Source organism: Manis javanica, chromosome 5, assembly GCF_040802235.1.
Source record: "Manis javanica isolate MJ-LG chromosome 5, MJ_LKY, whole genome shotgun sequence".
Taxonomy (NCBI): Eukaryota; Metazoa; Chordata; class Mammalia; order Pholidota; family Manidae; genus Manis; species Manis javanica.
This window is the reverse complement of record NC_133160.1, coordinates 110978910-111004149: the sequence shown is the minus strand read 5'-3', so window position 1 is coordinate 111004149 and position 25240 is coordinate 110978910. Positions and strand designations below refer to the sequence as shown.

The window sequence follows — 25240 nt, the reverse complement described above, 5'->3', positions numbered from 1 at the left end:
AGCCAGAGCAAGACCCTAACTCTTCAATTCTATGAAGACAGAGAAGTGAGGAAGTTGCCGAAGAATTTGAAGCTAGCAGAGGTTGATTCATTAGTTTTAAGGAAAGAAACTGTCTATAATATTAAAGTGTAAGGTGAAGCAGTAAGTGCTGATGTAGAAGCTGCAGCAAATTATCCAGAAGATCTAGCTAAGGTAATTAATGAAGGTGGCTACACTAAACAACAGATTTTCAATGTAGGAGAAGCAGCCTTCTGTTGGAAGAAGATGCCATCTAAGACTTTTTTAGCTAGAGAGCAGAAGCCAATGTCTGGCTTCAAAGCTTCAAAGGACAGGCTGACTCTCTTGTTAGGGGCTAAAGCAGCTGGTGACTTGAAGTCAAAGCCACCAATGCTCATTTACCAGTCTGAAAATTCTAAGGCCATTAAGAGCTATGCTAAATCCACTCTACCTGTGCTCTGTAAATAGAACAACAAAGCCTGGATGGCAGCACATCTGTTTACAACATGGTTTGCTGGAATTTTAAGCCCATTGTTGAGATGTACTGCTCAGAAAAAGCTTTCCTGTCAAAATACTATTTACTGTTCATTGACAATGTATCTGGTCACCCAACAGTTCTGATGGAGATGTACAAGAAGATCAATGTTATTTTCATGCCTGCTAACACAGCATCTAATCTGCAACCCGTGGATTAAGGAGTCATTTTGACTATCAAGTCTAATTACTTAAGAAATAGATTTCATAAGGCTAGAGCTGCCATAGACTGTGATTCCTTTGATGGATCTGGGTAATGTGAATTAAAAACCTTCTGAAAAGGATTTGCCATTCTAGATGTCATTAAGAATATTCATGATTCACAGGAAAAGGTCAAAATGTCAACATTAACAGGAATTTAGAAAAAGTTGATTCAGCCCTTATGGATGATTTTGAAGGGTTTAAGACTTCAGTGGAAGAAGTAACTGCAGATGGAAATAACAAGAGAACCAGAATTATAAGAGGAGCTTGGAGATGTGACTGAATTGCTACATCCCATGATGAAACTTGAATGGACGAATTGCTTCTTATGGATGAGCAAAGAAAGTGGTTTCTTGAGAAGGAACCTACTCCTGGTGAAGATGCTGTAAAGATTCTTGAAATGACAACAAAGGATTTAGAACATTACATAAACTTAGTTGATAAAGCAGAGGCAGAGTTTGAGAGGATTGACTCCAATTTTAAAAGAATTTCTACTGTGGGTAAAATGCTATCAAACACCATTGCATGCTACAGATAATTATTAGTGAGAGGAAGAGTCAATTGATATGGCCAACTTATTTGACCTTATTTTAAGAAATTGCCACAGCCATCCTAACCTTCAGCAATCACCACCCTGATCAGTCAGCAGCCATCAGCATCAAGGCAAGACCCTCCACCAGCAAAGAGATTATGATTAGCTGAAAGCCTAGATGATAGTTAGCATTTTTTAGCAATAAAGTATTTTTTAAATTAAGGTATGTGCATTGATGTTTTAGACATAATGCTATTGCACACTAAATAGACTACAGTATAGTGTAAACATAACTTTTATATGAATTGGGAAACCAAAAAGATGATTTGACTCTCTTTATACCCACATTTGCTTTATTGCAGTGCTCTGCATATACTTAAGGTGTACAAATACAGGCATGCCTGTATTTAAGATATATAAATGATTCATTCAGTATTTTAAACAGTAATTTGCTTTCTGGTGACAAAAAAAATGTTTACTGATAAAAATTTGGAAATTTGAAAAATATAGAAGAAAAAAAAACCCATTAGTAAATCTCCAAACTATGAAAACCACTGCTACTATTTTCTCAGTTTTTTTTGGAGTGAGTGGCAGTGGAGATAGAAAGATAGATAGATAGGTAGGTAGATATGTAGGTAGATGATAGATAGATAGATAGATAGATAGATAGACAGATAGACAGATAGGTTGATAGATAGGAAGAGGTAGATAGATTGGTAGGTAGGTAGGTAGGTACAGACAGATAGGTAGGTAGATAAGTAGATATGTTTTTACATAATTATGATTATACTGTGTATATAGTTTGTGTCTTGCTTTTTTATGTAATGGTATGTTGTACTAGTTCCCTAACATACTCTTGGAGAACATCATTTCTTATTAGGCATTTGAGAAGCTTCCAATTTTCACTAAACTATTTCCAATTTTTTGACAAAGAACAATGAGATGGAATGCCTTATATTTACCTTTTTTGGTGTATCATTAATCATTTTCTTCAGATAACTTCTTAAAAGTGAAATGAGTAGGTCAAAGCATCTAAAGATTTTGAGTATTGAAGCTGCACCTGTGGTCATTAAAATTCATTTTTAAGTTAGTCTGTTTCTAATGATAAACCCAGTGGGAGTATCGTGGATAGCGTAGCCTCTTTTCAAGTGTGATTACCTTGGGCTGCCCCACCTGGCTGAGTTATTCCAGCTGCGATAATGAGGGAAAGCCTTGTGTGGAAGACTCCTACTCTGTTGCGGCTTCACCAACAGTAGCTACTATGAATTTTAAGCTCTTTCCTTATTTGATATTATGAAATATTATCCATAATATTTGTTTGCATTTAATAAATTTGAATATTCTATAATATTCTATATATTATTATTTATATTATGAGGGTTGAATGAGATAGCTTGCTAAGAGTCAGCAGGTAGGAAACGCTCAATCCTCTCTCCTTTTTCCACTACATGAGTTCTTGGAAACTTATTGCTATTTTTTTCCATTGGGATATTTTTCCCCTTACTGCTTATAAATGTTTTTATATAGTAGATGTTAGTTCTAAATAATATAGTTTGCAACTTTTTGTCAGTCTGTCATTTGCCTTTTAATTTTGTTTATAGTGTGTTTTTGATAGACCTTAACTCATTAGAACCTATCAATTTTTCTCCCATAATTTCCTCCTTTGCTTTTATGCTTAGGCCTTTCAAAATAAAAAGGTCAATTGTCCCCTATATTTTATTAGCCAATAGTTTATTAGCAAGTTGTAGAATTGCACAGTTATGTGCTGTACTAAATGTGAAATTTTATATTCAATTATAGAAAAAGTAAAAATTGATGGGAGAGGACTTGGCCTTGGCATTCATGTCATTTCCTATAATCACAATTGGCACATAGGTATGAAAAGGAGGAAGGCCATGGAAGAGAATTGTCTCCTGCCTGCCACCCCAACTTGCTGACTTTTTAACAAGCTACCTCATTTAACCATTATAATAACCCAGCAGAGGAGATGTTGTCATGCTCTTTCAGTTTTAGAAAGATTAAGGTACTCACCCACAGACCCCAAGGCAGGGAGGGCCAAGCTGGGATCTGAACGTGCATGTGTCCAAGGAGATCCTTGGTTTGTCCACTCAGTGAATACTTTTATTATTGTCCTCATGTGTTCTCAGTGAGTTCACCTCAAGCAAAGTAATCTTCAAGATAGTCAGATGAGGACTTGGTTCCCAAATATTTGGATGACTTTGACTACCTATTACTATCACTGTTACAATAATAGTGCAGGTTATTAATAATTTCTAAATATCAAACTTGGCATGCTTGCAACCTGGCAGCAATTTGCAGAATAAAGGGGTACTGACTTGTTTAGGTAAGAGAGTTCTTTCATGTCTGAGAGAGATGAATAATTGCTCTGGATGCTGGCTTGAGGAGAAGAAAGAGGATGTTTATTTTCCATGGTTTTCGGTGACATAGTTGTAACCCCCAGATTACATTTAAATGATTGGGTGCCTGAAATGTGTGATGCTTTTAATAGAAGTCTGTATGTGATTTGTGCTGAAATAGATATCATCATACACTACATTTAATAGAGGCAAGGGAAAGCTTGTTTCAATATTAAAGAAAACATTATAGAAGGAAAACTATATTCATTAAGTTATTTTTTCCTACATTTTCTAAAGGGTCACCTTTATTGCAGTCTACCATTTAGAACATAACATTTTGACAGCTACTTCCTTAAACAATCAACATATTTGTAGCTTCTTATATTCAGAGTCACCCTGCCTCACTCTGCATCACATTTGAGGGCGGCTCATTTATATACTTTTGGTACTCAGCAATCACACTATAACTCAAAACATGGATCTATTAGAACACTGATAGAATGCCAGTGCTGGGAATGTATCCCAGTGTTGCTCCAGGGGAAAAGGTGTTCCTGGCCCTGTACGAATCCCATGTGAAGCTGGTGAAACCAAAATGAGTCAAGGGAAAGAGTGGTTTGGGGGGAAGGCTTATTATTTCTTAGTTTGCTTGAATTCACTAGCTAGGCCTGGCCCTGTCTGTCTCCTCTGGCTGCTGCTCACACTCTGCCTCCTTGCACACCCTCTGTTCCCTCCTGCCCCTTCTGGGAGGAACTCCACTAGCAGATCCTTGGTGACTGAGAGATGCCACACTGGTTCCGTAACAGGAACGGAGTGGAGGGTAGAGTGGCCATTATCTCTCCACACCTTGCTTGGGAGGCTGCAGTGGTAAACATCTATTGATACGCACATGGACTAAGGCTAGGTGGGAGATGCTAGAAATTCTGCAGTTTACCCCACACCCAGCCTACCGTGGATCAGGAACATTCAGTTTCTGCAGGTGGGCACACTCTGGGGACTGAGTTGGCTGTTCAATTGGTGGGAGAACTGGATGGAGCAGGGGCCTCCTGCTCCTATTACGCTTTCCCCAGGATCATGAGATCAATGGGGGAGACGGGAGGGGAAGGAAGTGTGAGCATACAAGTATGGGAACTGATCAGAGTAAAAAGTAAAGACAAAAACAAAAAAGAAACAGGATTAGGCTGAGAGCTACTGAAAATTAAATAACCATTATAAAGAATTCAGTTAATGTGTATGTGTATATATTTTACTTTGGGCTTTATAGAATTTTTTAAATGATGGGATTGGGATAATTTTAATTTTTTGTGCTTTTATGAAATTTTCAAATATAAATCTAAGGGATAATGAAAAGGAGAGTCAGGTGTTTTAATAGGTCTCTGATACGGAACATTGCAAACCCTGGTCTCAACCTTACAAGCTTAGAGCCTTTTTTCCACCTTTCCTGAGCTTCAGCCTTATTTGTGTTAAGAGAAAACTTTGTCAAATGAAAGCCTATGTTTTGACAATAACCTTACTTTTCTTTTTTCCCTTAAACTCAGCACGGGACAGAGTGGGCCTCCCCCCCATGTAGCATGTGCTCTTGCACTCACAGAGAAGTGCGGTGCTCCCGCCAACCATGCCCCCCGCTGCTGTGTGGACACCAGCAGCTGGAATTCATCCCTGAGGGAGGCTGCTGCCCAGTCTGTGTGGGCCCTGGGAGTAAGTATGTGCCTGGAGAAAGACACCCTCTTTGCCTTTGAGGTGACATCCCAACCCTTCTCTTTCTTGTTTGATGTGGCTCAAACATCCCAACCCCATTCCTTACTGGAACCGCGATGTACCTGACCCCATTCCTAACCGGAACAGATGGAGCCTTGCACTTGGCAGGAAGCAATTTTGCAGAGAGTGAGGTTGGAACAAATCTTTAAGCTCCATTCCAAATTTGGGATTCTCTGAGTCTCTGATTTATTTATTTTTTTGCCTTGACCAGATGCAACTCTCTGCAGTCATAGCTACTGAGAAGGGAAGGGAGGAGGAAAAAGATTCTTTGATACGATTCCATAAGGGCAAGCTAGTTCCTCCTGCCTCTTGGAAGAGAGAAGAATGAACAAATCACTTCTCTGTAGTTTCACTAGTACTAATTCTTCTGGCTGGTCTTTGAGATGACATAGCATCTTTCTCTAAGACACACAGAACAGGAAGCAGGTGTTTAATTTGTCTTTCTGGCATCTTCACTGTGGAGGTAATGCTGCTTATAAACAGAGGCACAGTTCAGCAGGCCAGGGGCACACTTCCAGGCCCTCGCCTTGGAATCCACATTTGGTCCAAATACCCCTTTTATTATATTTTATGGATGTATGTCCTGTTCCATGTTTATAACTAAGGAGTATGTACTTCATGGTAAGTGCCACCCACCAAAAAAGGACTGACAGCTGCTTTGGGGCAAACGACCCTCCAAGTAAAAATTCTTGAACAGAGCTGGGTTTGTGGGATCCTTTCTTACATATTAGCAGGCTTTCATGTTAGCCTCCACGAGAAACACATATTGGAAGCATTTTTCCTGAAGAGACTGGGGAATCAGCCAGGGCCAACTCTGTAATCTGTTGGTGTGACACAAACATGCAGGACCCCCTGTTCACAAAGCTGTGGCAGGGAGAAAGCTTTCTCTTTTCTTCCATGGTCTTTCTCACCTATCATATCATGTTTTTAGTTTGCTATTTAATGTCACACATCCTCAGGCATGGGGATACTTGCTTGGGAGGGATCCCCCACAGAATCCCCCTGCTATTGCTGCCTGGGGCACATACACTCCCTGGCACCCCCACTCAGGGCCCCACTGTGATTTTGAGGCTGGTAGTGTTCAGTGGGTATAGGTTTGGGAGGGGCTGAGAACCCATCCCAGGAAGACAAGGAGGCAGTGGCAAGTGGGACCACATATAAACTGAGGCCCTAGACCTCAGCACATGCTGCGTAGTCTCACTGGACTTCACTTACAAAACTCAGAGCTATGAAGATAGCTTATATAGTTACAGCAGTATGCTAACCCCCAAGCTTGGGGTCCCCTCCTTCACACAGGGCCCTGTGTGATTGCACTGGTCAGCACATACCTGCAGTCCACCATGGGATCAGCAAGTTCAATCCCCGCTGTAATTCTTATTTCTCTGACCTTCCAGAACCCTGTACCTACGAAGGCCGAGTGTTTCAGGATGGGGAGGACTGGCCCCTGAGTCAGTGTGCCAAATGTGTGTGTAGAAATGGGGCCACACAGTGCTTTGCAGCTCAGTGTCAGCCTCTGTTTTGTAACCAGGTAAGGAAGACAGTATTTGAATTATTTGACTGAATCCTTCACAGACTGTGAACGCCACTGTTCAGGACCTTGGAGTCTCTTCTGAGATTACATCAGGCAGGCCTGGAAATCTTAGGAACAGGAAGCCAAGGCTGTTCTGTTTTCCTTGTACTTTTGGAGACCATCCCTGAGACAGTTCTTTTACCCGTTTAAGCTAGAGAGGTCTCATTACCAGCTGTTTAGGCTAATTGTTACATAATGAAACTCAGCCTTGAGGGTACCCACAAAGAAACTGCCAGCTCCAATTGCTGATGTTCCAAAAATGTCAAGCTAAACATCTGGAAAATGCAGTAATATGATCAGTTATGTTATTATTTTTCAGTGCATATGTACAGTCTGCTTTTAAAAGTCATATGCATCTCTTTGAACATGATATCTACATGTACACTCTTTAATTCTTATAAGATAATGATTTTAGTGATCAAGGAATTTTCTCTGGGGAGGTTTATCATATTGGATGTTATTCTTCATTTAAAGTTGATCTGATTTTAAAAATGTCAGGCTTTTCATATCACATAAATTTAAAGAGAAAATCAATTGCAAATAAATGTGGTATACATGGTATTTTATAGTTTTTAACTTTTCCAGAGGCTCCTATAGATGTTCTCTGGCAGTTGACAGATAACCATGAAAGGAGTTTGCCTCCAGTGGAAAAATAGCTCTTTTTTGATCAAAGGCAAAGCTGGAAGCCAACATTCAGCTGATACTGAGCAGTGCTTTGGGTCAGATAAAGCAAAATCGATGATATGGCATATTGTGGCAGTTGGGCAGTATTTCTAAAGGCAGACAAAAGGCAATTAGACAGGAAATGCTAAACAACTACAGCAACAACTGTATTCATGTCATATCTCCCAGTTCTTCACAAAGTCTTCTCCTGGCTTTAAAACTACAAATGAGGTTCTTGGTAGAGTTACACAATATCTCACACTCAGAGGACACTAGTGTTTTGATTTAGCACTTTCCAGGATTTAGTTTCCTTGTGTATGATGTGTAATTAATCAGTTTGCCACCATTACACTAAGGAAGGTGGGAGGGGCATGGCAGAGACACCACATTGTGAACCTTCTGCTTTCAATATTTGAAAATTTAGTCATGCACTGATTATTAGGGGCTAGATTTTGGAATAATTTAAAGTACCAGCTCCTACCAGCAGAAGAACAGACCCATAGATCAATGGAACAGAATAAAGAGTCCAGATATAAACCCATACATATGTGGTCAATAAATGTATGATAAAGGAGTCATGGATATACGGTGGGGAAATGAGTCTCTTCAATAACTGATGTTGGGAAAACTGGACAGTTACATGCAAGAGAATGAAACTGGATTGCTCTCTTAAACTGGTGTGCTCCACACACCAAAGTAAACTCAAAATAGATCAAAGACTTGTATATAAGACATGAAACCATACAACTATTAGAAGAAAACATGAGCAAAAATCTCTTGAACACAAGCATGAGCAGTTTTTTTTCTGGACACATCTGCCTGGGCAAGAGAAACAAAATAAAAATGAACAAGTGGGACTATATCAAACTAAAAAGCTTCTGTACAGCAAAGGACATCATCAACAGAACAAAAGGATAACCTATGATATGGGAGAATATATTTGTAAATGATTTATTTGATAAGGGGATTTAACACCAAAATATACAAATAACTCACACACCTCAACACCAAAAAAACAAAAACCTGATTAAAAAATGGGTGGAGGACCTTAACAGACGTTTCTCCAAAGAGATGTTTCTCACCTGAAAAGATGCTCTACATCACTAGTCATTGAGGAAATGCAAATAAAAACCATAAAGAGATGTCACCTCACACCAGTTAGAATGGCCGCTATCCAGAAGACAAGAAATAATGAGTGTTGGTGAGGATGGGGAGAAAAGGGACCTTCCCACAATGTTGGTGGCAATGTCAATTGGTGTAGCCACTGTGGAAAGCAGTATGGAGGTTCCGCAAAAAACTAAACATAGAAACACTGTACAACCCAGTAATTCCACCTCTAAGAATTTACCCAAAGAAAAGAAAATTTCTGATTCAAAAAAGATATGTGCACTGCTGTTTACTACTGCATTATTTGTAATAGCCAAGATGTGGAATCAACCAAAGTATCTGTCAGTTAGATAAAAAGATAAAGAAGAGGTGGTATATGCACACAATGGAATATTATTCAGCCATAAACAAGAAAGAAATCCTAACATGTGCGGTAATATGAATGGGCCTGGAGAGTATTATGCTCAGTGAAATAATCCAGATGGAGAAAGACAGATACCATATGATTTCACTTATTTATGGAATCTAAAAACAATACAAAATGAACAAAATAGCAGTAGACTCAGAGACCCTGAAAAGTGACTGTGGTTACCAGGTGGAGAGGTTGGGGTGAGTGGGTGGGGAGAATGAGGGGTATAAAAGGGCACAAAAAATCTCAATCATAATATAAGTTGGTCATGGGGATAGTAGTATAGCATGAAGAATATAACCAGTAATTCTGTAACATTGGTTGACAGTAACTGCACAAGTTTGGGTGAGGATTTAATGATATGGGCAACTGTTGAACCACTGTGCTATATACCTGAGACTAATAGAAGATTGCATATCAACTATACTTTGATTTTAAAAGAAGAAAAAGAACCAATTCCATTTTTAAAAATATTAAATGTAAATTCTTGCTTGATACACAGAGCTCACTTATAGTTTGCATTGACATATATAATTAATTTTAAAAGATAAAATTTGGTACCATACTTTAGAGCTAATTGATTTGCAAGCATTCTGATGTCTTAGAAATAGATTGAGTTCATCATTAAATCTATATTTTTGAGAATGCATTTTTTAAAAAAGCATCTGTCAGGTTATTTAGAACCATTTTTCTTGATATAACATCCCTACTAAATATTGGATGTTCTGATGATATAAAGGGGTGTTATAAAATTAGCACTTGTAATGGAAACATTACCCCCACCTCCATCTACCATCATCATTAGCATTGCCATCACAATCACAACATTTTGGGCATTTATTATATACTAATTTTTAACTCTAAGAGCTTTGTAATTCTCTAACAACTCTATGAAGTAAGAGCTATTATTATCATCCCCACTTTACAGTAGATAAAACTGAGGTACAGAGAGGTTAAGTAATTTGCTCAGTGTACCACAGTTAGGAAGTATCTGACTCTTATGTTTAACCACTGTGCTATACTGCCTCCCAGAATGCTGAGTTGCATAGCGTTTATGTATATATCCATGATCACAAAAGCAGTAGTTGCTAACATCATTGAGCACAATTGCTAGTATTTTATATATATTAATTCAATAATACTTTAAAAAAAAAAGTAAGTTCACCAGAAGAAATGTATACCCAGGTCTTGAGCTCTAGAAAAATGTGATTTTTTTTAATAAAAGGGTTTTTTCTTTCCCAATTGTAAAAAGAATGTGTGCTTAACTCATTAAGGAAAGTTCGGAAAAGGAGAAAAGCAGAAAAGGAAATGATCATCCATATTTCCATCATTCAAAAAGACCATGATCAATTTTCTTTTGTAATTCATTCCAATTTTTTGGTATGTACATGTGGGTATATTTGTTTGTTTAGATAGTTATGATCACATTTTAGGAGTTGGTAATAATCTCTGACAAAAGGAGAAATTGCTAATGTTCAAATAAGAGGTCCATTAGTACGAGATGTAAATTCACACTGAAATCGCTTGCTTTCGGCTTTTGTCTCAATGCCTTATGAACAGAGCCTTGACCATCCACGTTTCTGTGGGCTCCTTAAAATGTTCTGTTCAGTCTGATGGAGTTGTTCATGATGATGTTACTACCCCTTTTTTTTAATATTGTTATTTTCCCATTCCCAATATTGATTGATGAGTAGGTCGAAGTTCATCTTCAGAAATTTTTTTCAAGAAAGATAGAAGACTGGTATGCCTTCTGAGCCACTAAGTGTTTGAGAATTATTTTCTTGTTGCCCATACACATGAAAGATACTTTGGAGGGCTTTGAAATTTGGGGTGGTTATAAACTCTTAACCATTCCAACCCTTAGACTCCTTTCCACTGAACTGTGGAATTTAGTGCTGTGGAGGGGAAGTTTGTCTGCTTCCGACTACATTGCATTCAGCTATCTTTACTCTACTGGATTCTTGCCGGATGTTTGTTTTCTTTATAATTGAAACATTTTTCAGGCTATTTCTAGGTGAGGTGTCTTTTCACATATTTTGCTGAGCATATTGTGAAGCCCTTTCAGTCTGTATTTCAGGTTTTGAAATGTTTTTTCAGTTATGGCTTTCATTAATCATATTTGTTTCAATTATTCTCATTTCTCTAGAAGCATCTATGATTCTTAGATTGTTCCCCTCTCTTTCTCATTATCAATCATGTTCTTTCTCATCATTTTTCATGTTGTGTCTTTCCTCTGCATTATGGAGAGAGCTTCTTGAGTTTATATTTATTATTACCTCTAGTATTGATTTTAATTTGACAATTTCACTTTTATTTTCTTTGTTCTCTTATCATTGGTTCATCTGGTTTTTAAATCCCAATGCTTATTCTTTCTTTATTGCTTTTTGCTTCTATTTAATAAAGACTGAATTTTCTTTCATCTATTGAAGTTGCAATATAGCTTTTAAATCTTTGTTTTTAGGTCTTGTAATATACAGTGTTCAGAAATCTGCTTTTTCTCTGAATCTTTAAAACATTATTAGTTTCACTTGTTGTCAGGGTCCCTCCCAAATTCCTTTCTTTCTGTTTACTTGTCCTTGATCAAGAAAAATCTGTTCATACCCACTGCTTGAAAGCTGCAAGTGAAAGTGGCCTGCACCTGGCTAACCCACGTTCTTGGATCCATAGCCGGATGCTAAGGAATGTGAATGTCTCCTGGTCCCCCGTCCGGGAGGCTTTTGTTTAGGGAAGCTCTATCACACCGTGATGAGATCCTTTTCTGTCTCCACTGCCCAATCCTCTTACAGTTTGAATACATGAAACAAAAAACTATACTCTCCAGTTTGAACTGCTGTAAAGGCTCTTTCCATCTCTATTGGTGACTGTGTTCTTTACATTGGGGTGTTCTCTTTGCCCCCTGCTTTTTAACATGTACTTCCTGCTCTTTTTTTTTCCATAATGGGCTCTGACTACATACATCCAGAAAGATACTGAGGAAGGTGAGGGCTGGCACTCCACTGCTTCAAACAACAGCCGCCACAGACTGGAGGGAGGGACCCATGTCATATTTATTTGAGCAAGGCAGAGGGTTGGGAAGAAATGATGGTTCTTATTTCTACCTAGGTTTACACAGCAAAGAAAGGCCACAGGATGTCTTACGATCAGTTGGACTTCCTCTTGGCAATGGCAGGAGGTTGGTTGTTTATTGGTGGTGTAATATTTATCTCTTTCCATATCTTCAGAGTTTTCATAGTAGGAAAATATTTTGGTAAGAACTGTTAGAAATATTATACACTTCTTCATCAAAAATATTTTTATTTAAGAAATATGAAAAGCCATAATTAAATATATCGTTAATGGTGGTCCCAGCCAAAACTGTAATGGCATGAATCAAATTTATTTTGTATTCCAATTTCTGATTACTGAGGGTACCATATTAGACCTCTTTCTGAAAGAGCCAGGGAGTGAATATCTCCAGCCTCGTGTGCTGAAGAGTTGGAACAACCACTACTCATCTGTGCTGTGGTAGCACAAAAACAGCCAAAGATATTATGTGGATGAATAGACATGGCTGTGTTCTAATAAAAGTTTATAGAAGTGGGGTGGACAGGTGTGGGCCCTGTATAGACATTTGGAAGGGCACATCTACACAGACCAAAACGACAGGTTAGGGGTATGGCAGCGACAGAAGGGCACTGAGAAAGTCTTTCCATTTCTTTGAATCCCCACTGCTGGCCTTCTTACCTGCCTCTCCAGTCCTGTTTTAAGTGCCAGCCCAGAAGGGATCTCAATTCTCCATCATGTAGTTCTCTTGTCTCCTGGGATAGTTTCTCTTTAAATCCTTTTCTTTCCTCTTCTTGTTGGTGTATATTTGTGAAGAAAGAGTTTGCTTCTGTCAATGAACTGTATAATTAGGCATTGCCAATAAGAATTAGAAAGCTTGATTATCCTTGTACCAGCCTCTGTACAAGTGATTCCTCTCTCCCCCATGCTCTGCAGGTGGCTCTGCTACTGTACTCAGGTCGAGTGCATGTTTGAAAAGGTAGAGTGATATTAACTCTATGGTAACTTAAGATTTGTGATCATGAAATTTGTTCCTTGTTTGCCAAACATTGTAAGGTCATTTGTTTACTACAATGAAGTTACTGAATAGTGTGACATCAGCTATGCCTTTATTTTACTTCCTCACTAAGATTTAATGAAGCTGAAGCATTCTGAGGTCAAGAAATGTGCAGTGATTTCAGTCCATGTCCAGTTTTCACATACTATATTAAATATCACTTGTCATATTTCGCCTATAAAAATAAAGAAATAAAACAACCTAAAGCAGAGAAAACAGTTGTCAGTTTAATCAGTGACTCAGGTATTTGAAATAAATCCCTTATTAGATAGTAATGCATTAAACTATATGATCATATATAATTGAGTTAAAGAACTGCTGAGGTATGACTGGAACTTTCCATGAAAAATTAAGGTTATTTCACCCTTTCCAACTCCAAGTACATTGGCCTTTTTTTCTTGCAAAATAAATTCCAGAGTAAAAATTATAATAAAATCTCTTTTTTTGCTTCTTGTAAGAGAAAGTAAAGATAACTGTCCCAAAGGTAGATTGTATATAAGATCCACCACTTCTTAGTCATTGACACTTAGTTTACTCTAACTCTCCCCCTGCCTTCAATTTGTTTACTTTCATGCTATTCAAAATGCTGTAGTAACGAGTCAAAGTGAGAAGCTGACTTTTTTTTTACTCAAGATCATTGATATATAATCTTACATTGGTTTCATATATACAACACAGTGGTTCAACAGTTACCCATATTATTAAATCCTCACCCCAACTAGTGTGGTTTCCATCTGTCAACATAGGAAGATGTCACAGAATCATTGGCTATATTCTCCACTCTGTACACCCATTCTCATGACCAACTTATATTATGACTGAGATTTTTTGTGCCCTTTTATCCCCCATTCCCTCCCCATCTACCCAACCCAACTGCTCTCCCATGGTAACTACCAGTCACTTCATAGTGTCTCTGAGTCTACTGCTATTTTGTTTGTTTTGTTTTGAGCTTCCACAGATAAGTGCAATCATATGGTATTTGTCTTTCTCTGCCTGGCTTATTTGATTGAGCATAACACCCTCTAGGTCCATGCATGTTGTTGTAAATGGCAGGGTTTCTTTCTTCTTTTATGGCTGAGTAATATTCCATTGTGTATAACCTCTTCTTCATTCATTGATCTTCTGGTGGATACTTTGGTTGCTTCCATATCTTGGCTATTGTAAATAGTGCAGCAATTAAAAGGGTGCACATGTTTTTTCAAATCAGGGATTTTGTTTTCTTTAGGTAAATCCTAGAAGTAGAATTACTGGGTCATATGGTATTTCTATTTTTAATTTTTTGAGGGACCTCCATATGCTTTCTGCAGTGGCTGTACCAATTGACATTGCCACCAACAGTGTAGGTGGGTTCCCTTTTCTCTGCATCCTTGACAATTGTTATTTCTTATCTTTTCGATAGTGGCCATTCTAACTGGTGTGAAATAACATCTCATTATGGTTTTCATTTGCATTTCCTTGATGTGTGGCATCTTCTCAGGTGACTGTTAGCCATCCTTATTTCTTCTTTGGAAAAATATCTGTTCAGTTCCTCTGCCCATTTTTTAATCAGGTTGTTTGTTTTTTTGATGTTGAGTCACATGAGTTCTTTATATATTTTGGATGTTAACCCCTTATCAGATAAATGATTTACAAATATATTCTCCCATACTGTAAGCCTTTTTGTTCTGTCGATGGTGTCCTTTGAGGACAGAAGCTTTTTAGTTTAATGTAGTCCCATTTGCTCATTTTTTATTTTGTTTCTCTGGGCCAGGGAGATGTGTCCAGGAAAAAACCCATGCTTATTATTCAAGAGATTTTTGCTCATGTTTTCTTCTAAGAGTTGTATGGTTTTGTGTCCTCCATTTAGGTATTTGATCCATTTTGAGTCTATTTTTGTGTGTGGAGTTAGACAGTAATCCAGTTTCATTCTCTTGCATGTAGCTGTCTAGTTTTCTCAGCACCAGTTATTGAACAGACTCTCTTTTCTCCATTGTATATTCATGGCTCCTTTATCATGTATTAATTGACCATATATGCATGGGTTTATATCTGAACTCTCTATTCTTTTCCATTGATCTATGGGTCTGTTCTTGTGCCAGTACCATACTATTTTGATTACTGTAGCTTTGTACTGTAACTTGAAGTCAGGGAGCATAATCCCCCCAGTTTTGTTCTCTTTTCTCAGGATTGCTTTGGTTATGTGGAGTCTTTCATGGTTCCATGCAAATTTTAAGATTATTTTCTTCAGTTCATTGAGAAATGCCATTGGTATTTTGATAGGGATTGCATTGAGTTTGTAAATTGCTTTGGGTCATTTTGACAATATTAATTCTTCCTATCCATGAGCACGGGACAGATTGTCATTCATTTGTGTGAGAAATTGACTTTTGGCATTAATGAGGAAACTGTTACTGTGCAAATTCTTGTTAGGGTGGCAGAGACAAATGGTCTGATATTCTTGGGGTAGAGGTGGAGGTTGAAGAGCTAAAAATGTAGAGAGAGGGCACTGTGGGGAGTTCTGGGCCTTTAGTCCCTGTAATCCACATGTCTCTGCACTGGTTTATTCCCCAATATCTAGGGGTATAATTCTTTTTCATATGAAGGATATTCTTCATACATACATACATATATACATACATACATACATACATACATGTGTATGTGTATATATATATATATACATACACATGTATGTATGTATGTGTGTGTATATTCACATAAAGATGCAAAAATATCGTGAAGCAGCTTATCAAGGGACAAATACCTTCACTTTGCATTTAGCAGTGACTCAGCAGGAGTGTTGGAATGATTGGTGCTCTGAAGTTCCTCTTCCAACCAGCTGCCACTTCCAGATCAGCTTTGTGACCTTAGGCAAGTCACATAGCCTTTCTGGTGTTTACTTTTTTGTTTGTAAAGCATAGATAAGTACATGTACTTCGTAGGATTATGTAAAGCACTTAAAACAGTGACTGGCAAACACTAAGTACTACTACTATTATTATTGTTATTATTATTTGTGCTTGTCTTTATTCTTGAGGGACTTGAGAAATGTGCACAGTTCTTAATAGTCACAGTGACCTTGGAAGTGTCAATTCTTATCAAAGCACCAGGTGGCTAATAAATACTAGAAGAGAGGAAATTGCCATTTATGGATGTTTGAGACACATGATTGAATTGGCTATGAATGAAATTTCCTTCTATTGTTTTTATTAATATCTTTATTAATTTTATGAGTATCTTTTTAATGGATTGTTCTTTTTTTGGGTGTTAAGGATGAAACTATAGTTCGAGTCCCTGGAAAATGTTGCCCACAGTGCTCTTCCCGATCCTGCTCTGCATCAGGCCGAGTATATGAGGTAACCTTTGATGTACCCCATGTTAGGTGCATCGTGTGTGCTCATGCATCTGCCTTCTGCCCTCCCAACCATGGTACCTTCCCACCCTCACGTCTGACTCTTTGCCGGGTTTAGGAACTAAGTACATACGTGGCTTTTTTCTTCTCTTCATGGAAAGCATTTATGAAAAAAAATTAATTGAAGAGGATTAGAAGTACAAAGGAATGTGCTGGCAGGCAGCACCTGGTTCACGAACGTTGGTGAATTAACTGTTCGCCTATCTTGAAGTGAAAAAAGGACTATCACTGATTATTATCAATTTACATTTAGGTTGGAGGCTCTGGGAGTGGCCTGTCTGCTTTGATTAGGTTTAATTCACTGATATCCACTAACAGTATCCCCCTGTCTTACACTGCGCAGGGGGCATGGGGATGGTGGGGAAGAAAAGGAAGGGAGGCGAGAAGCTGGTGGTGGTAGAAACTGCGAACTTGAAAGTACCATCAGGGCAGTCTAGACACCTGTGCTGAACACATAGTAGACACCAAATAAAAATGAGTTCAACCAATGAAGTGAATGAATGAATGCTCTGTCTTAGGAGTACCCAGCTGAGTCAAAAGGTTACATTATTCAAAGAAAAGAACACTTAAAAATAAACCAACTTCCCTTGCTTGCTAGATGCTCTAAGGAAGACTAAATAGAAATCGGAATTAAGACTCTCAGTAGGGAATCTGAAACTGAGTATTCTAGATGGGCTGCTTGTAGTCTGAATAAAAGTAACAAATTGGGAAGGGGTTTTTGTATGTACTAGTTCTGTGCTGGGCAACACAATAGCCGCATATGCTCTAGATTAATTTTTCCTGGAAGAGAGAGCCTCTATATCCGTTATGCATTTTTGGCTGCAAGTAACAGAAATACCCCTCTAAAAATGGCTAAAATGAAAACATTTATCTCACGTAACAAGAAGTCCAGAGAGAGGGCACTTGTAGGGTCAGTCTCTTCAGATCCAAAGATCAAGGATCTCAGCTCTTTTGATCTTTCCATCCCTCCACAGCATGTTAACATTTGCTTTTTGCCCTGTCCCCTCATGTCCCCAAGGCGGCTTCCTCAGTCTCACACAGCTCATCCTCACACAGTTATTACTACAGGCTGATGGAAGAAAGGCATAGGCTTTTATTCTTTGGGGGAGTCTTTACCTCCACCTCGGCTGCTTTAGCAAGCATCCCCTAAGGTCCTCTCAAGTAGGATTGGGACAGTGTTCATGCCCTAGAGCTGCAGTGGAAGCTGGGGAAGTGAGGATTTGGCAGTGTGAGGTAGGTCTTCTGGCAAAGAAGAGTAAAGAATGACCCCTAATTAACCAGTAAATAGGGTCTTCCTCTTCCTCTCAGCGTTCCAGGGCCTACGTGTGCCTGGCACAACACCGCCCTCAACATGTCTGTGGAATGAATACCACTGAGTGAAAATGAATCCAAAGTTCCCTTTGGACATTTACTGACTTTTTTTTAGAGTCTAATGCTACCTGCATTTCTCTGGAGTATTTTCAATGTGGCTCAATTAAAAATTCTAATAAAAATCATGTGTCTTATGTGCCTGCTGATGTTTCCATTTGGTAAGTGTGACATTTAATTTTCCACCTTCTTTTATCCTCTTTACCCAGCATGGTGAGCAGTGGAGTGAAAATGCCTGCACCACGTGCATATGTGACCAGGGTGAGGTCAGGTGCCACAAACAGGCCTGCCCTCCATTAAGATGCGAAAAGGTATTTCAGAGTGTGTTGCTAGATTTTCAAAGCTTGATTCTATGTCATTTGAGAGATGCATTTCTTAATCCAGTGTGTCCTTTAGAGGGAATCAAAAGTTTTATGATGTTTGGGACAGTAGATAAAGATATGAAAGATCTGCTTCCTAGGAAGGAGGAGGAAGGGGAGGGACCTGCCTAGGCTGGGTGAGGTGCGGGGTGGTTTCATGCTCTCCTGAGCACTGCCCTTCATCCCCATCCTTGGTCTCCTCAGGGTCAGAGAAGGGCTCAGCGCCACGGGGAATGCTGTGAGGAATGCGTGCCTTCTGCTGGGAGCTGCTCGCATGGTGGGACTGTGCGTTACCAGGATGAAATGTGGAAGGGCTCGGCCTGCGAGTTCTGCGTGTGTGACAGTGGCCGAGTGACCTGCCAGAATGGAGAGTGTGCCAAAGTGGAGTGTGCCCAGGTAAGAAGCCAAGCCATTTCCACTTGGATTGTAACAGCTCTCTCCAATGGGACAGGTGGTCGGTCCCTCACCTGTTCCTTACTTTTTGGCAGCAGAGGGGATCACCAGGTTGACCACTCACATTTCAAGGAGCCTCCTAGCACACAGATTCTGTGGCATAAAGTAAATGTCACTGTTCAGATTGGGTTGGAGCAGTCCCCTGGAGCTTTGAGTTCTCAGTGCATCTGCTCAGATTGGACGCCCTGAGCCAGAGACATGAAAGGGAAGGACATGATATGGGACATTAGCCTATCAGTCAGCGCCCTGGACCTCATTGCTGGAGCCTGCGCAGGGCCCACTGGCAGCATTTAGCAGACAGGAGAGCCAACACCAGGACTTGCTCCTTCTGATCGGGAAAGAAAATAAAATGTTTTTTGTTTTGTTTTTGTTTTAAAGAGAGAGGAAGGGAGAACCTCATAAGTAATTAACTCTGTTGACCTCTGTTGACTTCTGCTGTCTGCAGAATTTCTAGAAGCTTCTGACAAAGCAGTCTCTGTCTCGACTATAGATGTACATGGTAGGGAAATTGTTCTTTCTTTTTCTTTGACCTCAGTTTTGACCCATTGCAAAACAAATTGCTTTTAAAGTTGTCTCCTTCTCTCTTGCCACTCCCATCCACCCCACCAATCCCCCGCAGGGTTGTGTAGTTGGGTAGATGAGGGACGCTTGGGAGATCTGAAGCACTGGGTGTCTGTGAAGGCTTTTTTCTTTCCAGTTCTTCTCCCCCACATCTCAGCTCCTCTTAACACTGAGCCTAAGGAGGAACCACCTTTCAAACAGGGCTGTAAATGATAGGCTTATTTTTCCTTTGCCTCCTACTTCTAAGTTTTGGCAGAACTGAGACCTATTTAGGTAAAGTGGGTCTTGCTTTTTGCAGACTTATTTTCCCCCACACACCTTTTCATTTCTTGTCTTTCTTTCTGTCGGGAGAGTCAACAATGCCCAGATGAAAGTGAGATGAGCCCTGGTTGGGGCCTCTTCTTTCTCCCTCTCTCTCAGCTGCGGCTGAGCTTCCTGGCCTCAGCAGTCTACCCAGCCAATGCTGGGTTATTTTCCAAGGCTGCAATTTGTCTAATATCCCCGAGTTAATGGAAAATGTGGGAGAGGTTATCCTGGTAGGTGGGTCCTTTAGTCACTGACTTTCAGTCAAGTCTGAACAACGAGCCTCACTCACAGAAAATAATGTGACCCACTGTCTCCAGCACCAGTGCACTTCCCGGTGCCTGCCTATCCTCTGTGACACCTACCATTAGGTCTTCTTCTCTGTCCTTAGAAAAGTGGGGAGCAGCTGCTTAAGTCAGTGGAGACAGCCTCCATCCTTGCCACGCCACAGCACTATCCCAGGTCTTCCTAGTTCTGCCTCCCACCCACTCCACCTTCTCATTTACCAATTCAGGAATTCCAATGCCATTAAATGCCTATTTCTCCAGATCTTTAATTCACTAAATTCCTTTCTTCCAGATGACCTCCATGTTCCCAAATTTTGTTTAAGGCAGTGACTGGGCTCTAAACTGGAAATACTCCCAGGAGTGAAATTTTAACCAAAATTGAACCTTATCAAAAATATCCCTTAGCCTCTTTCTATGCCATGCCTCTGTAAGTAGTTCTGGTTAATGATCTTGTGAGAGTCTGGGGTACTACGTCCTAACTTGTGCATAGCTTGAAAATAAAATAAGGGACTTTTGAAGGAATTGGATTAAAGATGGCAGCATGAGAGGAGAGACAGAGGCTTCCTCCTAAAACTGGATACAATTAGAAAATTTAATTGGCGCAACTAATCCTGAGAGAGCAACAGGAAAGAGGACAGCATCAGACTGCACACACCTGGAGAAAAGAGCAGACCTCAGCAAACGGGGTAACGTACCAGAGCTGTGGCTCCACGGGACCCGAGCCCCTCCCCCACCCCAGCTCACAGGCGGGAGGAAGACAAATGGAGCACGGAGGGAGTGGAAGGCTTGGGACTGCTGAATACCTAGCTCTGGAGATCTGCTCTGGGAGCACAAACCTACATTTCATGGTGTTTTCATGAGACTTGCATGACTGCTGCGTTGGAAAGTTAATACAGGCAGAGTTCCTGGGGAGACTGGGATTCCGGCTGCTTGTGGAAAGCAGGGATCCATATCTGGCTGCTCTGGGACAAAAATGCAGGCAGTGGAGACAGGCACAGCAGCCAGGAGGCGGGGAACATCTCTTTCCTACCCCCAGGCACCAGTACCGCTTCCCTGCAACCTCCGACATTGCTTCAGGGGCTGACCAGCTCCAGAATAGAGCTTCTGGACACTAGAGGGCACCATATACAAAACATGAAACGCCAAAGGGACCTTGACCAGAGTAAAATTGTTAATACAACTCCTGAGAAAGATTTAGATGATATGGACCTCATGACTCTTCCTGAAAGGGAGCTCAAAATAAAAATAATCAACATCCTAATGGAGGTACAGAAAGACATCCAAGAACTCAGGAGTGAATTCAGGTCAGAGATCCAATCGTTAAAGAACACGATGGAGGGTATTAAAAGCAGGTTGGATACGGTGGAGTAGACAATAAATGAAATAGAAACTAGAGAAGAGGAATACAAAGAAGCTGAGGCACAGAGAGAAAAAAGGACCTCTAAAAATGAAAGAATATTGAGAGAACTACATAACCAATCCAAGCGGAACAATATTCACATTATAGGGATACTAGAAGAAGAATAGAGAGACAAAGGGACAGAAAGTGTCTGAGGAGGTAGTTGCTGAAAACTTCCTCAATCTGGGGAAGGACATAGTCTGTCAGGCCATGGAGATCCACAGATTCCCCCAACACAAGGGACCCAAGGAAGACAACACCAAGACACATAGTAATTAAAATGGGAAAGATCAAGGATAAGGACAGACTGTTAAAAGCAGCCAGAGGCAGAAATAAGATCACATACAAAGGAAAGCCCATCAGACTAACATCAGACTTCTCAGCAGAAACCTTACAGGCCAGAAGAGAGTGGCATGATGTATTTAATGCCATGAAGCAGAAGGGCCTGGAACCAAGATTACTTTATCCAGCAAGATTATCATTTAAATTTGAAGGAGGGATTAAACAATTTCCAGGTAAGCAAAAGCTGAGAGAGTTTACCTCCCACAAACCCTGCAGTCTATTTTGGAGGGACTGCTATAGATGGAAGTGTTCCTAGGGTTGGATAGCTGTCACCATAGGTAGTAAAATCATGGTAGGGAGGGTGCAGCAGCTGATTGTGAGGCAAATGCAAAATTAAATTGACTATCCCAAAAGTCAATCAAGGGATAGACAAAAAGTACAGAATTTGATACCTAATATATGAAGAATGAAGGAGGAGAAATAGAAAAGAACCTTTAGATTGTGTTTGTAACAGCATACTAAGTGAGTTAAGTTAGACTCTTAGATAGTAAGGAAAGTAATCTGGAACCTTTGGTAACCATGAATCTAAAGCCTGAAATGGCAATAAGTACATACCTATCGATAATCACCCTAAATGTAAATGGACTGAATGCACCAATCAAAAGACACAGAGTCACTGAATGGATAAAAAAACAAGACCCATCTATATGCTGCTTACAAGAGACTCACCTCAAACCCAAAGACATGCACAGACTAAAAGTCAAGGGATGGAAAAAGATATTTCATGAAAACAACAGAGAGAAAAAAGCAGGTGTTGCAGTACTAGTATCAGACAAAATAGACTTCAAAATAAAGAAAGTAACAAGAGATAAAGAAGGCCATTATATAATGATAAAGGGCTCAGTCCAACAAGAGGATATAACCATTATAAATATATATGCACCCAACACAGGAGCACCAGCATATGTGAAACAAACACTAACAGAACTAAAGGAGGAAATAGACTGTAATGCATTCATTTTAGGAGACTTCAACACACCATTCACTCCAAAGGACAGATCCACCAGACAGAAAATAAGTAAGGACACAGAGGCACTGAACAACACACTAGAACAGATGGACCTAATAGACATCTATAGAACTCTACACCCAAAAGCAACAGGATACACATTCTTCTCAAGTGCACATGGAACATTCTCCAGAATAAACCACATACTAGGCAACAAAAAGAGCCTCAGTAAATTCAAAAAGATTGAAATCCTACCAACCAACTTTTCAGACCACAAAGGTATAAAACTAGAATTAATTGTACAAAGAAAGCAAAAAGGCTCACAAACACATGGAGGCTTAACAACACACTTCTAAATAGTCAATCAATCAATGACCAAATTAAAATGGAGATCCAGCAATATATGGAAATAAATGACAACAGCAACACAAAGCCCCAACTTCTGTGGGACACAGCGAAAGCAGTCTTAAGAGGAAAGTATATAGCAGTCCAGGCACATTTAAAAAAGGAAGAACAAACCCAAATGAATAGTCTAATGTCACAATTATCAAAATTGGAAAAAGAAGAACAAATGAGGCCTAAAGTCAGCAGAAGGAGGGACATAATAAAGATCAGAGAAGAAATAAACAAAATTGAGAAGACTAAAACAATAGAAAACATTAATGATACCAAGAGCTGGTTCTTTGAGAAAATAAACAAAATAGATAAGCCTCTAGCCAGACTTATTAAGAGAAAAAGAGAATCAACACACATCAACAGAATCAGAAACGAGAAAGGAAAAATGACAACGACCCCACAGAAATAAAAGAATTATTAGAGACTACTATGAAAACCTATATGCTAAGAAGCTGGAAAACCTAGAAGAAATGGACAACTTCCTAGAAAAATACAACCTTCAAAGACTGACCAAGGAAGAAACACAAAAATCTAAACAAACCAATTACCAGCAAAGAAATTGAAGCGGTAATCAAAAAACTACCCAAGAACAAAACCCCCGGGCCAGATGGATTTACCTCGGAATTTTATCAGACATACAGAGAAGATATAATACCCATTCTCCTTAAAGTTTTCCAAAAAATAGAAGAGGAGGGAATACTCCCAAACTCATTCTATGAATCCAACATCACCCTAATACCAAAACCAGGCAAAGACCCCACCAAAAAAGAAAATTACAGACCAATATCCCTGATGAACATAGATGCAAAAATACTCAATAAAATATTAGCAAACCGAATTCAAAAATATATCAAAAGGATCATACACCACGACCAAGTGGGATTCATCCCAGGTATGCAAGGATGGTACAACATTTGAAAATCCATCAACATAATCCACCACATAAACAAAAAGAAAGACAGAAACCACATGATCACCTCCATAGATGCTGAAAAAGCATTTGACAAAATTCAACATCCATTCATGATAAAAACTCTCAGCAGCATGGGTATAGAGGGCAAGAACCTCAACATAATAAAGACTATATATGATAAACCCACAGCCAACATGATACTGAACAGCGAGAAGCTGAAAGCTTTTCCTCTGCAATAGGGAACAAGACAGGGATGCCCACTCTCCCCACTGTTATTTAACATAGTACTGGAGGTCCTAGCCACGGTAATTAGACAAAACAAAGAAATACAAGGAATCCAGATTGGTAAAGAAGAAGTTAAACTGTCACTATTTGCAGATGACATGATATTGCACATAAAAATCCCTAAAGACTCCACTCTGAAACTACTAGAGCTAATATCAGAATACAGCAAAGTTGCAGGATACAAAATTTACACACAGAAATCTGTGGCTTTCCTATACACTAACAATAAACCAATAGAAAGAGAAATCAGGAAGACAATTCCATTCACAATAGCATCAAAAAGAATAAAATACCTAGCAATAAACCTAACCAAGGAAGTGAAAGACCTATACCCTGAAAACTATATGACACTCTTAAGAGAAATTAAAGAGGTCACTAACAAATGGAAACTCATCCCATGCTCTTGGCTAGCAAAAATTAATATCATCAAAATGGCCATCCCGCCCAAAGCAATATACAGATTTGATTCAATCCCTATCAAATTACCAACAACATTCTTCAACGAACTTTAACAAATAGTTCAAAAATTCATATGGAAACACCAGAGACTCCGAATAGCCAAAGCAATCCTGAGAAAGAAGAATATAGTGGTGGGGATCTCTCTCCCCAACTTCAAGCTCTACTACAAAGCCATAGTAATCAAGACAATTTGGTACTGGGACAAGAACAGAGCCACAGACCAGTGGAACACATTAGAGACTCCAGACATTAACCCAAACATATATGGTCAATTAATATTCGATAAAGGAGCCATGGACATCCAATGGGGGAAATGACAGTCTCTTCAACAGATGGTGCTGGCAAAACTGGACAGCTACATGTAAGAGAATGAAACTGAATCACTGTCTAATCCCATACACAAAATTAAATTCAAAATGGATCAAAGACCTGAATGTAAGTCATGAAATCATAAAACTCTTAGAAAAATACATAGGCAAAAATCCTTGGACATAAACATGAGTGACTTCTTCATGAATATATCCCCCCAGGCAAGGAAAACAAAAGCTAAA

General features: G+C 39.4%; 1 protein-coding gene across 5 annotated transcripts in view; it reads left to right on the top strand.

Annotated features, from left to right (window-relative positions):
- FRAS1 (Fraser extracellular matrix complex subunit 1) overlaps positions 1-25240 on the top strand; it is a 445842-nt gene that overhangs the window by 189746 nt on the left and 230856 nt on the right. For all 5 annotated transcript variants that reach the window (XM_073237418.1, XM_073237419.1, XM_073237416.1 and 2 more), the window contains 5 exons: positions 5157-5316; positions 6771-6904; positions 16476-16559; positions 18193-18294; positions 18547-18738. In XM_073237418.1, the coding sequence (XP_073093519.1) occupies positions 5157-5316; positions 6771-6904; positions 16476-16559; positions 18193-18294; positions 18547-18738 (672 nt within the window). The remainder of the gene's footprint in view (positions 1-5156; positions 5317-6770; positions 6905-16475; positions 16560-18192; positions 18295-18546; positions 18739-25240) is intronic.